The 14,917-nt window shown below is 47.4% G+C and overlaps 1 protein-coding gene across 7 annotated transcripts in view; it reads left to right on the forward strand.

The window, feature by feature from the left end:
* ARL13A (ARF like GTPase 13A) overlaps nucleotides 1-14,186 on the forward strand; it is a 66,545-nt gene extending 52,359 nt beyond the window's left edge. For all 7 annotated transcript variants that reach the window (XM_090061301.1, XM_090061300.1, XM_090061299.1 and 4 more), the window contains 5 exons: nucleotides 130-335; nucleotides 1,829-1,874; nucleotides 2,024-2,231; nucleotides 4,451-4,549; nucleotides 5,856-14,186. In XM_090061301.1, coding sequence (XP_089917427.1) covers nucleotides 130-335; nucleotides 1,829-1,874; nucleotides 2,024-2,231; nucleotides 4,451-4,549; nucleotides 5,856-5,932 — 636 coding nt within the window. In that variant the 3' untranslated portion in view covers nucleotides 5,933-14,186. The remainder of the gene's footprint in view (nucleotides 1-129; nucleotides 336-1,828; nucleotides 1,875-2,023; nucleotides 2,232-4,450; nucleotides 4,550-5,855) is intronic.
* The last annotated feature ends 731 nt before the right edge of the window (nucleotides 14,187-14,917 follow it).

Genomic DNA, 14,917 nt, shown 5'->3' on the forward strand with positions numbered 1-14,917 from the left:
GCTGATGTAGTTGTGTGAGGAGATACCCAACATCCAGCTGTTGTGTGCAGATGTCTTCTTCACTGCCTTGCCATTGTGTTGCAGCTGCAGACACTGACCCAAGCATTCTCCCCTCTCTGTGTCCCACAGGAGCCATGTTCAACAACCAGGAATCTCCATAAAAGCCAGTACCGGGCCACCCTGCAGGGGCTGCACTGGATTCTGCAGACCATTGCAGTCAACTACAACTTCCTGTGCACCCGGGTACAAGCAGACTTCCCTGAGCAGCGGAGCCCCCGCAAGCAGGATGCTCCCAGGAAGACAGAACGGGCCCACAGTCAAGCCCAGGAAGAGAGGTTTGCTCTACAAAGCATTAATATTTTGAGTCATTGCCCAGCCTGTGATCCAACAGGAGCAGCATTTTCATTCCAGATCAGGGCAGGGAGACAGTAATGCCCAGGAAAGCCCCAGGGGGAAGGAGTAATGTTCTCATTCTGGTGTAAGGCAGACATAACTTGGTTGAAGCAGAAGGTTGCTTACTGCTCCTAAACTGAGGCAGATTAGCCTAATCTGTTTCCACCAGGGTCAAACCTGTTTACAGATAGGAGGGAACTGAGGCCAGAGGAGACACTAAATCACTGCTGAAAAGAGTTGTGCCAGGCCTGTGCTGCTCCCTCCAAGCTGGAGGCAGAGTGTGTCTGTGCCACATGCAGTAACAATGGCCATTTCAAAGGACTTCAGAGTTAGCTGCAAGCTTCACTCTCGTGGCAGGTTCTCTGGTTTCAGGAGCCCTGAAACCCAGTATGTGGCCTGCCCAAGAGAGAGCAGCTGTTCTCAAAAATGGGAGGATGGGAAAGGCAGCCATTTTAGCTGGCATGGTGAACACTGGTGTGGCAAGGGAGCATGTGAGCACAGGGAACTGCTTTGCTATTTGGGTGTAGGGTAGGTTTCAGAACCAGCAAAGACCCATGTCAGAGCCCAGACCAAAGCTGAAGACCCCCCTGAATTAATCTTTCAGTGTGTTTGGAGAGAGGGGGAGGGGATGGCTGCCATTCAGTGAGTGGAGAGAACCTACAGAGGACCTGCTATACCTAGCAGAGTGGTAGCCTCAGCACTACATGAACTCTCTGCTGCCACAAATAGCATAGCCTGGGTTAGGCTTCCCTGGTTGGCTGGCCTAGGGGATGCTACAGAATGAGGAGAGCTGTGCACACTATCTGGGTGTCTAAGCCAGTGATTCTCAACAAGAGTGCCATGGCACCCTAGATACCTTGAGATCTTTTCAAGGGTGCTGTGGGGTGTCACTCTTTGTTAGCACTGTTACATGCGTAAGCTTGATTTACAGGATACCAGAGATTTCAAATAGGAATCCATAGTGTCACAAACATTCTGACCTGCTCTGTGGGCTTTCAGAGGTCTTTGTAATAGAAGAGTTGCTCTAATATTTTCTCTAGTTAAAAACATATTAAAACCAAGAGCTGGAATTTACTGAGGGATACCTTGCGTCTAATGAAGAGTGCCTTTAGTCTGACTAGGTGTGCCTTGAGTCTAATGAGATTGAGAACCACTGGACTAAGCCTTCCCCTCTTCAGCTGGTCCAAATGCTGTTTTCTTCATAGGGAGCAGGCCCTGGAGACAGAATTTCACCTGTGGCCTGTTTCAGAAACATCCCCACTTGTTCTCAGAATGCACATATTTAGCAATATCTTCTTCCTTGCCACAGAGAAGCATCCAAGAGTCCAGGGTTGTGGGGATACTGTTTCTAAGAACTCTGGTGGGAGAACTCTCCCAGGGCTAGGTTTTGTTTTGTATTTTTTGTCATTTCTTGTTATGCCTTGCTGCCTTGTAGGGAAGTGCTGGCCAAGGGAGAGAGTTCACAAGGAGGACGTGCCAAGGTAGGGGAATACAAGCTTCTACAGCCCATCCAGAATGCCCTTAGTCAAGTGGTCTGTCTGCTGAAACCTTTTCCTGCCTGTTGCTACCCCTCTAAGCACCCCTGCTGACAAGGTCATGGACTTTTCTCCACCTTTTCTCGGCCCAAAAGGAGGAAGGTACAAAAGTAATCAAGAAGAAGAAGATAAAGATGAAGGTAAAGAAGAAAGGATTAGTGCAGTCCAGGAGCACGACTGAGGAAGAGGAAGGGAAACTGGAGGCAGGAGAAAACCGAGCAAGTGCTGGAGTTGGGCTTCTCCACAGCAACAGAGTTGGACAAGAGAATCCATCCTCCCAAGAGACAGCTCCTCCCCTCGCAGGTAACAGCTGAGGGGCAGGTGGCAGCTGAGAAGGAGCTGCTAACTCCACAGATAGGCAGGTGTCTCCCTCCCCTTGCCCTGCCTGTGAGAATTGTGGGAAAGCTCAGCTGTTACCCAGCCCTGACCTGCTAAGGTTATTGTGAAGTGGTTTATAACCAAGTTAAGAAACACTTGCAGGACTCTACCCAGGTGCTCCCATCTAGGAGGGCATCCAGACCTTCCCCAGGACATCAATTTGCAGTGGGTGTGATGATGACCTGATCCCCCACTTCTCAACTGAGATTGAGATTTCCACCAAGTCTGCAGGGGCATGTGGTAAGCCTGTTGTCTTCCGTAACCTGCAGTGTTGCCTGTTCCTCACTTCCTTGAGAGTAGGAGTTGGGAAGTCCTTGTGCTGCAGCCACTAGTACACTGCAATAAAGACAACTGTAGTACCTAAGGAACCTGCTGAGGGTCTCTGGGACTTGAATCTTTAAGTAAACCTGCAGTGAGTGCTGCAGTGCCAGGCCTGTACCCTGCATATCTGGTCCATGTAACCCACATGAAGAGCCAGTTCTCTTCTGGTGAGTGTCATCACACCCTGAGCACATTCAGGGGTTACAAGACCTTCTAACCCACAAGAACTTTCACTACATGGTTAGTCACAGGATCAGGTGGGCACCACTCGTCTAGGTGGCCACAGGCACCTGATCTTTGTTTCAAAAGGAAGTAGTTACTTATACTACCATCCACTCTATGTACCTTTACGGTAGGGGTTGCTGTCTTGGGGAGGGGTACTTTTGCTTTTGATTAAATAATGTTTTGGAGCATGGGCTAAGTTTGAAAATGTAGGGAATACTCCTACTGTAGAGTTTGATGTAGATGTGTGAGGTAATAAATTAGATCAATAACCTCAGTACACTTTCCATTAGGAGTAGTTATAAAACACAAGCCTGAAAATAATAACCTCACTTTGAACTACATGTTATCTTTCTGGGGTGTGTTGTGAACTCCTGAAGATGAAGATTTATAGTAGGACTAGCCCTGCTCTATAGAGACATCCATGATATTTGGCCATAGTTTGAGGTGCATCTACATGTGTGCTTTACTGTAATTTGACTAATTAACTCTACAGTAAAGCATCACCGTCTACATGTGCACCCTATTGGGGCACAGTAAATTAATTAACTCCACTGTAGGATAGTACCATCTGGGACAAATACTATGCTATGGCAGAGTTTAATGCACTGAAATGCATGTGTAGATGGTGACTGGGGCTGGCTGGGGCACAAAGGTGCAACAGTGTAGAGGCTGCCTACTGGCTAGCCCCATATCATAGCATCCTCGAGCCCCAGCCAGCCACTCTGCAGCACATTGAGCCTGGGTGGAGCAGCTTCTAGCTGGCAGATTGACCCCCTGGGCCTCCTGCCAGCCAGGGCTGCTACGCTGCAGCTCAGCATGCTGCAGTCTGGGTGCACATGTAAATGCTGTGCCTAGGAGCGATAAACTCTGGCACAAACTGCACCAGAGGCTGTTACTGTGTGCTAATTGCACATGTAGATACACCCTCCATGCAACTGCAGCTAAGTCAGGACCACTGGGCACAGCAGCTACAAGGAATGAATTTTGGACACAGCAAGAACTTGAAATTCACTCAATGCAATTCTCAGAGGCTTTACTATGAATGACGTGTGCCCCCCAGCGGCTGGGGGGGGCACGGTGGCAGTGGGAGCAAGGCAGCAGGAGCAGCAGTAAGCAGAGGAGCTCCCAAAGATGCCACTGGTGCTGTTGGCAGCCAATGGGGGGGGGGGGGGGGGGGGTGAGCGCTGACCAAGGGTCAGCAACCACCCACAGCCACCGCCAGCAGCGTCAGCAGTGGCCAGTGAGGATTGCAGACTGCCCACAGACGCCACCGGCGGTGTCGGTGGCGGGGTGACAAGCGGTGACCTTTTTGTAGGGGGTGCAGCACCACGCTTAGGGGGTACACCTGTGTGCACCCCCTTCGTGTCACCCCTGGGCTTTACTTTAAAATCAGACTGTTATTTGGAGCATTTAATTGGAGAAGTACAGTAGAGGTGGTGGGAAGAAGAAAGGAATTATTTGCTGAACAGTTTTGCAGGTGTCAATTTGAGAACAAACAGGGGTATTATAATGTGCTCAGACATGAGAGATTTCCCAGGCAGTTCAGTGACAAAAAAAATCCATTCATATCTAAGCATCCAATCTCATTTTATTTCCAGGGAAGAGCACAAAGAAGAAAAAGAAGAAAATTAAAAATAAAATCAAGTCCCAACAGTCATCATTGGAGCCATGGACTGAAGACATCTCCAGTACATTTGGTTAGTATTTTCCAGGTGCCATGTGCATGCAAAGAGGTTGCAGGCCAGGGCCTGCAGCCCATGTTACTGCAAGGAGTGGGAGAGTTTCAGACTGCACTGGCCTTTGTCAGAAAGGGTCATAAAGTGTTAAGATCCATCCTACTCCCCTTGCAGGTGGCTGTCAAACTGCTTAGGAATAGTTGTGTGTGTTTACATTCAGTTCTCCCCCCTGCTCTTGCAGTCTGTATTATGTGGGGAATGAGAAGGGTCTTTATGTCTGGAGTGTATTGAGCATTTGCTCAAATGTTTTTTTTTGCAGCTCAGTGTGTAATTTGGAAATACTTTACATTGACTAATTATAGTTACCTAGGTGGATATTGGAGACCAAGGAGGGCTTAAGTGTGTAGCTGAAAAGATCTAGGGTCTGGGGACAGCCTTGGCAGAAGGAAGAGTAGTTCAAACTTAGAGCTGCCTGACAGTTGTCCTTCCCAGCTCATTTGAAAGATGTATTTGCAAAGGTACATCTCCAGTGTTTGCACCAGGTAAGTGACTTGACTCCACCAAAGAACTTATCCAGGCAGACATCATTTTGCTCTTTAGTGCTGGTGAATGAGACTGATGGTTTTGTGTATGTTAAGTGAAGTGTACTGTTGACACAGTTTGCTCTTTCTGAAGGTGAGAGGGGTGTATGCCTTTGAGGGTGTTTTGGAGATTGCTTGGGTTCAGATGGGCAGTTCAGACTCTTTCAACTAAGCAGTTCGAGTCATTGTCTTGCTAGACTTAAAACTACCCTTTCTACGAGCTAATTTGTGGCAGAGGGCAATGGGCAAGGCTGTTCTCAAACAGCAAGAATGAGATCCCTATCTGTACCATGCTGCTGCACTCACTGAAGAGAAAGCTAAGTGCTGCTTCTGGTCTGTTCAAATGGGAATGGGAAAAGATGCTGATAGAGGCCACAAATGTATAACTCCCTGTTGCCTGGGAAACAAGAAGAGTCTTATGGCTGAACTCAGCATTACCAGTGGAGTGTCATGCTATTGTAGGGCCTGATCTAAAGCCTCTTGAAGTCAGTGAGAATCTTTGCAGAGCCTCTAGGGTCACTCTAATCATTGAGTCTGTCCTTTTTCCTAACACACCCTGGAGCCTCCCCTGGCAGCCTCAGAACTTGAAGGGCTGTGGATGAGGCTCTTTATCTATTGCCCTGTGAGCCTGCAGTCACTACTGCCTGAAGAGCACGGGAAGTACTTGTTGTCCTGCTGAGCGGCAGGACTGAACAGCTTTCCTTTTTAAGGAGTGAACATTTAGCTTTCTCTTTTTCTCTCCTCAGATTTGTATCGAAGGGCAATGCTGGCTCTGAAAATGCGGCAAGAGCAGAGGAAGCAGTTAGCTGCTGTCACCCCCTGAACAGAGTGTCCCTGCACTGACTGCCTGAGTGCCATCTCTCTAGGCATACTGAGGCGAGGGCAAATTGCTATGCACCCCACCACCCTTGGTTTGAGATTCTAAATTTCTGTCTCCAAGTGCAATGTATCTCTCCCTTCAGAGCCAGGTGAATCCCACATGGTCAGTATCCAGAAAGTCCCCAGCATGAGCCTGCCCAGCCAGTATCAGCTAAGGAAAGTTGACTGCCAAACCTCTCGAGTAGCCACCAAGGATTCAGGGTTATCCAGATGGACTCTCAGGTAGCAAGCCTTTGAGATGTAATGACCCATGTCTTCTTCCTGGGGACCATGGGGGCATCTGAGATTCATGCCTAGAAGCTGATGACTCTTTTGTAAAGTCAACTCAGCAACCTGGCTGCAGACCAGTGGCTCTAATTAAAAAGGGAACTGCAACATTTTTGCAACTGACCGATTTTCTTGTCTATATTCTGTCTGTAAAAGTGCCTCAGATTTGAGGGGCCCTGTGAGGGAAGATCCAATCAAGTCCTCTTGGTCACTAGTCCAGAGAAGAGGGCTGAGCACATGAGACTCATATTTACACTGAGCCTCAGACTCTGCCCAGCTGAGACCTATGTTTACACCTTGCCTGCAGGGTGATCTCAGAATTAATAAATTATAGCCAAAGGGAAGGGCAAATGAATGAGCACCCTTTTAACTCAGAACCAAAATGCTGAGAACAAAATTAATCAAGACAGCAAGAGACAAAGTGAAACACTATCAGTGGCCCATATACTGATGCTAGGAGCCAGCGATATAAATTAAAGGAACGAGTTATTCTATAGGAGCCATAAATGGTACCTTAGTGGTACTGCTGGAGCCATATGCAAAGATTCACATGACTGTTGTTGAAACATTAAAACACTGGTTGGCTCTCATATCAGAAGGATCCGAGGAGAGGGGGACAATTTTCTAGCACTATATACTAAAAATCCAGGTCAGTGGCTGCATCTACATGAGATACTTCCTGTGCAGTAGCTCGTTACTAGTGCACAGTAGCGTCACAGGGCACAAACCATGATGCAATGCTACTTTGCAGTAGTAATGAGCTATTGTGCAGTCAGCATCACCAGGAAGATATGGGGCGATGCTACTGCACAAGTAACACTGGTTACTGCACATTTAGTACTTAGGTATGCAAGTATTAAACGACTGCACAGTAACAACTGCAGTCAGTGTCTCGTATGTACGTGGCCAGTGACAACTTAGGATCAGATGATCTTGAATGCTTATGGGTCAGTGTCCTAACAGATCCCACATAAGATGGGGCACTAGTTAGTGGCTAATGCAGACCATGACATCAGTTTAAAGAACTCTTTACACATATATACCTACATGGATGAAGGAAAGAAACCTGGTATAATGGGGGCTTCAACATGAGAAACAGATGCTGGATATCTACGAAGGACTTAGTTTGTATGGTCATGCAAAATAATTAGTTCGCCCTGCAATTTAGCAGTACAGTAATCTCCAGTACAGTACAGTAATCTTAAACTAGGTTTGTTGGGGGACGGGGATGTTGATGACAGGGAAAGGGCAGGAACAATGAACCTCAAGCCAGGTGCTGGAACAGTCCAGGTAAGTACTAAAGGCCCCACTAAGCATCAGAATGGGGAAGTAGCAAGGGTACCTACTGGGGGGCTTAGATGCCTCTATACTAATGCTAGAAGCATGGGGAACAAGCAGGAGGAACTTGCATTCCTGCTTGCAAATAAATAATTTGACCTGTTAGGACTAATAGAAACTTGGTGGGATCCTACCCATGACTTGGCAGTGGACATTGAGGGCTACAAGCTGTACAGACAGGGCAGAGTGGGGAAAAAAGGGGTGGGGGGCATTGCTTTCTATGTTAAGGAGCAATATTCATATTCCGTAGTTAAATTGGGCCAGGAAGAAGGGCAAATTGAGGTACTATGGGTTAGGTTACATGGGGATCGGGGTGAAAGGGACTTGGTAGTGGGGGTCTACTACAGACCCCCACACCAGGGGGACAAGTTAGACCTGGAATTCTTGAGACAGCTCTCAGAGGTAGTGTGCTCAAAGGACTTGGTCATCATGGGTGACTTTAACTTCCCAAACATCTGGGAGAAATGGGCAGCCAGGTCTTGGTTGGGGATCTGCAGGTGCAAGGTAACCTAGGGGATAGTGCCCACCTATTGATAGGGTTCACTATCTGGAGAAAGGTGGGGAAGATAACTAGTAGGGCAGAAGTGCTAGACCAAACTTCAACAAGCTCGGGAGATTAGTTAGGGAAGGACTGACTGGTAAAAGCCTTGGAGCGATGGGAGTCTAGGAAGGGTGGGAGTTTCTCAAGGGACTAATTTTGCAGGCACAGAAAAGGCCATCCCAGCACACATAAAAGGGGGCAAAAAACCAAAGAAACCCTCTTGGTGGAACAAGGAAATCCAAGAGAGCCTAGAGGGAAAAAAGAGACCTACAGGCTGTGGAAGCAGGGGCTGCGACCAAAAAGGAATATACCTGCTTGGATCGAGCTTGCAGGGAAGCAGTGAGGAGGGCTAAAGCGGAAATGGAGCGTAGGCTGGTAGCAAAAGTTAAGGTTAACAAAAGTCATTCTTTAAGTACATTGGAAGTAAAAAGAAGGTGCAGGGTAACTTAGGGATCCTTCAGGATGAACTAGGGCAACTGGTAACAGATAGGATGGCCAAAACGGAGCTACTAAATGATTTCTTTGCATCCGTGTTCCTGGACATGAATACAAATACGCATCCCATTGGGGCTTCAGGTAAGCCCAGTACAGATACCAGCCTACCAACTGTTCATGCTGACATGGTAAAGCGGCACCTGGAGGGGTTAAATGTATATAAGTCAACAGGCCCTGATGCGCTTCATCCTAGGGTACTTAGGGAATTAGCTGGAGTCATAGCGGAACACTGGCACAACTATCTGAGCACTTGTGGCACTTAGGACAGGTCCCGGAGGATTGGAAAAGGGTCAACGTGGTCCCTATTTTCAAGAAGGGAAGGAAGGAGGAACTGGGTAACTACAGGCTGGTTAGTCTTACCTCTATCATTGGCAAGACCTTTGAGAAAATTGTTAAGGATCACATTTGTGGGGGACCAGCGGGTAAAATAATGCTAAGGGGCAATCAGCATGGGTTCATAGCAGGCAGATCCCACCTAACTAACCTGGTTTCTTTATACGACTGGGTCACAAAATGCTTGGATGAAGGAATAGAGGTAGATATTATTTACTTAGATTTTAAAAAGGCCTTTGACACAGTGTCACACCCAATTCTTATAAATAAACTAAACATTTGCAGTGTAGCTTATTACACAGTTCAGTGGGTAGAAAATTGCCTTGTGGGACACACCCAGAGTGGTGGTGGATGGGTAGAAAGCACCCTGTCCAAGTTTGCTGATGCCACCAAACTGGGGGGAGGCAGGGAGTGAACCCAGGCTGATTTGAACAGGCTGGGGAAATGAGCCGAACAGAATAGGATGCAATTTAACAAGGATAAGTGTCATGTGTTGCACCTGGGGAGGAAGAATCATCAACACTCCTATAGCCTGGGAGGTACCACTCTAAGTAGCACAAGTGCAGAAAGGGATCTCAGAGTCATAGTCGACTCCAAAATGAAAATGAGTCGCCAATGTGATGAGGTAATAAGTAAAGCTAACTGCACTCTTTCTTGCATAAGTAGGTGCATCACAAACAGGTCTAAGGAGGTGATACTTCCCCTCTATGCAGCATTGGTCAGGCTGCAGTTGGAGCACTGTATCTGGTTTTGGGCACCGCACTTCACGAGGGATGTGGATGGTCTGGAGAGGGTTCAGAGGAGGGCTACTCATCTGGTTAAAGGCCTCCAGAAAAAAACCCATGTGGACCTATTGGGAGACCTGAACCTCTTCAGCGTCCGCAAGGGGAGGCTGAGAGGTGATCTCATGGCTGCCAACAAACTCATAGGAGGGGCCAGCAAGAAATAGGGGATACAATATTAACCAGGGTGCCTATCGGTGTAACTAGAAATAATGGCCACAAACTGGAAGCGAGCAAATTCAGATTGCACATCAGGAGAAAATTCTTACAGTGAGGGTTGCCAAAATATGACATCTGACCCCAGCACTCTTTCCTGCCCAGGGCAGGGGGTCAGACTCGATCTAATAGGTCCCTTCCAACCCTAATATCTATGAAACTATATCAGGATTTGAACCCATGCCTACTGAAGCTGGAAGGGAGCTCATACCTCATGAAGCTTGTCCTTGGTTATATAGAAACAATGTGACTAGTTGGGCATAATAAAAACCCAACAGGAAGGAATATCCCTTTCTTTGTAAGGTCTGTGTCTAAGAAAACCATGTCCTCTTGCTTAGATCTTCCCATTTGTGCTTTCTGTTAATATTGTGGAGTTGAGCAAAGCCTCAGTCTACAATTAATCACTCCAGTAGCTGACAAAAAATATCAGCTGAACCCCCACAATGTTAAATGAGCCTTTCGATTAGTGTCTGGTGGGCTTTCTGAGTCTGGTGGGGCCGTGTTGAGAGATGTTTCTGAGGAAACTGAGGAAAGATCAGGAGATGCTTTCTCTATGTTGAGACATCTTGTTCAGCAACAGGGGAGTCTGAAGCATTGCCAACTCCTGTGTACAAAAGGTACAAAAGAGAATGGTGGTGTAACCTATCTGTGCACCATACATCCCATTGGCTCAATCCACAACAGGGCTCGGGGCACAGATTAATTTTAGATACTTTGCTGATGCCAAGCTCCCTTGTACAACACCCCAGCGGGAAGTAGGTGCCTAAGATAAGGGTGCACAGAAGAAAGCACACCAAGTGGGAACTTGCCTCTGCAAAGCAATGGGACACTTGAGAAGCGGTTGGGTATGGAGGAGTGGGTTTTCTTTCTCTCAGAGCAGAGGAGGCAGAAGAGCCATGGCCGTTCTATCCTACTGCTCAGTGAAGAGAGCACTTACATGGGTGCAGGGGGCCCAGTTTAATTTTCTCTTCTGCTTGAACCTGTCTTTCCCATGGCTTAGCTAAGTTCTCTTCCCATTAGACTACAGGAGATCCTGTGTCAGAGCATGCTCATCTCTTTTGTTGAAACTGTTTCACTTTGCAGGGACAGTTTAAATATGTTGTGGGCCAAACAGAGCCTGACTCTATGGCAGGGGTGGGCAAAGTCCAGCCTGTGAGCCGGATCAGCCTGTGGTGGACCCCATTTCCCAGTAGTCCCCGTCTGCATTGCTGTGGCTGGTTTCCATGGAGACCCCAGCAGCAGTGGAGCTGTGACAGTGGGGGGCCAGGGTTTGCATGGAGCGTGTGGGCAGTGGATCGCAGCTCTGCCCTGGCTCTGGACACAAAATGTCACCACTGCAAGATCCCAACCCTGGCTCTGGAGCAGCTCCCCACCCTGCCAGCACTGCTGGGGTCAGTCTCTATGAGAACCTTGGCCCTGCACTGTCATGGCTCCACTGCTGCTGGGGTCTCCATGGAAATTTGGCTGCAGGGTAGGGAGTGGGTAGGGACTGCTGGGAAACAGAGTCCGGCCACCAGCTGGATCCACCATTTTGCCCACCCCTGCTCTATGGTCTAGTCGTTAGGGAGGATGAAAGGGGCTGAAATTTAAGTCTCCTCTCTCCCCTTACTATAATGTCATGCTCCCTCTCTGGTCTCTTACCCCAGACAGAATGGCCATCAGCAGGAGGGGGCTAGAGCTCCAGCACAGGCTGTCCTTTGGCCTGATGACAGAAGCACTCATTTTGGAGGTGGGAAATGCAGGCTGAAATCTCCTTAGGTAAGAGAAGGCATAGACATTAAACCTGGGCCCCCTGTGTTCTGCTGAGCTTTTGAACACTCGGTTGGGATTTGTACTGGGCCCAATACAACAAGTGTGCTCTGAGCATGCCCACCACGCTCAGTCCTCAGGCAAAGTAAGCACTCATGCTGAAGTGTGAGCTAGGACCTAGATGCTAAGCACTGCTCAGACATGGGTAGCTCTACCCATCCCCAGAAATAGGCGCTTTACTAGGAAACTCTGGCTTCTGAAGACTGGGTACTTCCAGAGCCAGCCAGCAGCTGAGTGTGGGCTTTGAATACCAATATTTGGACTTGGTGTCTAAATAGGGGGCTTAGAAAGGACATATGTAGACACGTGTATCCTCTTGGATGGGGAGTCCTTACATCTGAGGTCTCCACAGGGTGAGGCAGGCTGCACCAGGAGAAAAGCAAGAAGAGTCAGCATGTAATTTTGTCTTATTTGTGCTCTTCAGGCCTATACAACTGCAGAATGGGAAATTGGCAGTGCTTCATGAAGAGATGAGCTGGAGTGATTAGCTCCTTCAGCATGCAAATTAGGGTTCTGCAGTTTTTCTAAGTGGTTTTGAATGCTTTAATCCAAACTGCTGGACAGTACCTGACTTTGTGCATTCAACTGCTTTCACTCTTAAAGGAAACAAGATGAGATGCCTCTCCAGCCCCAGGCCATTCTTTCCTGAAGAGCATGCAGGCATCTTCCTGGAGAAAGAACAGCACCCTGTCATTCCCCTTTAACAAATTCAAACAAAACCAATCTCCCTTGACCCTTTTAGAGCCAAGGCGATCAGTAAGTATCCAGCCCTTATGCTAATGAGTTGCAGCTGTTGTACTGGCTCCAGTCTTCTCAGGCATCTTCTTTAGCTCCCAGCTTGTGGGCAGTAATGAATGCCAGAAGGGGATGTGAAAGCTTCTCTGGGGAATGACATTTTTCACTAAAGGAAATGACTCATATTTTCTAGGTACATAGTTTAACTTTTGAACCATGTCACTGAAGACGATAAGGGTTCATTACTTAACTGTAAGTACTGTCTGATGCTACAGATCCTTTTGAGTGTGTCTGCCTTTCTTTGGGAAAGGGAGACATTTTGGGCCTGGTTCTCAGCACTGCTGAGAACCTGCAGCTTCTTCTGACTTCCGCTGTAGTTGTGAATACATAGCGCCCTTGAAACCCACAGCCTTTGATTGTCATGTGACAGGAGATGGAACAGATGAGAGGAGGCTCTTGTTTCCAGGACTTTCGATAAGGTAGGTGAGAAGAGAAGCAAGCCCTGATGAATCTTCAGGAAAGAATAGTGAGGAGGTAGACCTATGGGGATTGATGGGATCTGATATGCTCTATGCCTGATCTCTTTTTCCTTTAATGATCTGCTCATTAAGGTTGGACTCCGCCAAAAGCAGTAGTGTAGTGACAGGGTGCGGGGGAGGGGGAGCATACCTATCTTCATGTCTTTTATGTCCTCTATTTTTGTTGATACAAAACCAGACACATAAAGGTGTCTGGTTTTGTATCAACAGAGGACAACCAGACTGTCCTCTATGATGGCCACCCTAGGAAGGGTTCAAATGGAAGCATTGGCCCCTGGGTGCCAGAGACCCATGCTACGCCACTGGCTGAAAGGGCTGCTTCTTGTGCTCTGAAGTCCTGAGTTAAGCATACAAGGGTCCCATTGCAGATCCTAGCATTGCTACTTGGTCAGTGGCCAGCAGGGCACCATCAGCTCTCAGACCCACAAGAAAATGATCCTTAAGTAAGTTTCTTTGCTACCTCATCTCAGGAGAGAGGAAAACATGGCATTGTTCAATGTGGCAGAGGTTTTATCTGACAAGGAAAGGACCAGCCTGCTGTTATACATTTTCTGGGGGCTGAGTTGAAAATGCAGGATGATAAACATGGGGCTTTAACTCCAGCTAGAGCCCCTGGTGATGCCATAAGAACAAAGTTTAAAGCCAGAGTCCTTAAGTGGGAATTCTATCCTGCTATACCCACAGTTTGAACTAACACATGGAGCCATATTTTGCATGGGAACCTCAGTCTTGATTGTTCCAAGCCCTGACCACCACATCCCTTTTTCTCTGAGCACCTCACTGACTTCGCTGTGCTATCCCTTTGTTTTTTCTAGCTCCTCCCACTTGTGCTTCCTTCCTGCCTACCCCTGCTGTACTCTCCACCTTTCCTGCAAATGCTACCTCAGCTTCACAGTTTTTTATCCATTGCTGACAGATGCAGGCACATGTAACACTATTTTCAACATATTTACCTCCAAAGTGCCAGATATGCCTTCTGTATCCTGAGTTTGGGGTCAACTGTCATAAATTCCTGTCAGAAAGTAACACAGAGAGCATCTGCGGAATCTCAGCTAGTTTCCATTCAGATTTCCTATTTGTTACACCAAACTTCTAGGTCATTTTCTCCACATGTGTGTAAATAAAGGGTTTGTCTTGACTGTAGCAGTTGCCTTGTGTCACTTCATTTTGAATTACTCCAGTAAGGCTAGATCAAATGGAATGACTGCAATCATACTCCTGCTGCTATCGGTCCAGCTTTGGTGAGCAGAGCAATTGGATCATATGTGGAAGAGCTATCATAGCTCAGGGTATGTCCACGCTGCAGTTACTGCGGCTTGTGGAGATACATCCAAGCTAGTGCCACTCTCCAGACATCTGCTATTAGCAGAACCCCAACTGGCATGTTTAAGACTAGCTTGTGTGCATCAGTGCTACACTACATTCCCGACAAACCTTCAGATTGCAGCTTCTCTGCTGCATTTTTAACTTGAGCTTTGACCCAGATTGGCAGGCCAGCTAGTTTGTGTTTAATTGTTACTTAGTTTGAGGCGTTTGTGTATGACTGTAGGACAGGTCGGGGACAAAATTCAAACCATACTTCAAGTGGGGACAAGCCCTTATATCATTAACATGCTATGATGCATATGCACAAGGTTGCCCATACAACCCAAACTCTAGCATCACCTAACTCTTAAATCCTTGACTTTGCAAATTGAATAATGTTTTTTATGTGTAATTAAATATGAAGCATTCACTGTTTAAATCATCACTGAAATTAACCACAAGTAAAGATCTCAAACTGTCTAGAAGGCAAAATATCAGCCCATCAGCTGTCCTGTGTCTTTCTGCCAGGCATTGCTTCTCCAATGTTTTCACTAAGGCATACAAGGAAA

Source organism: Crocodylus siamensis, chromosome 8, assembly GCF_052110815.1.
Source record: "Crocodylus siamensis isolate JL-2025a chromosome 8, ASM5211081v1, whole genome shotgun sequence".
Classification (NCBI taxonomy): Eukaryota; Metazoa; Chordata; order Crocodylia; family Crocodylidae; genus Crocodylus; species Crocodylus siamensis.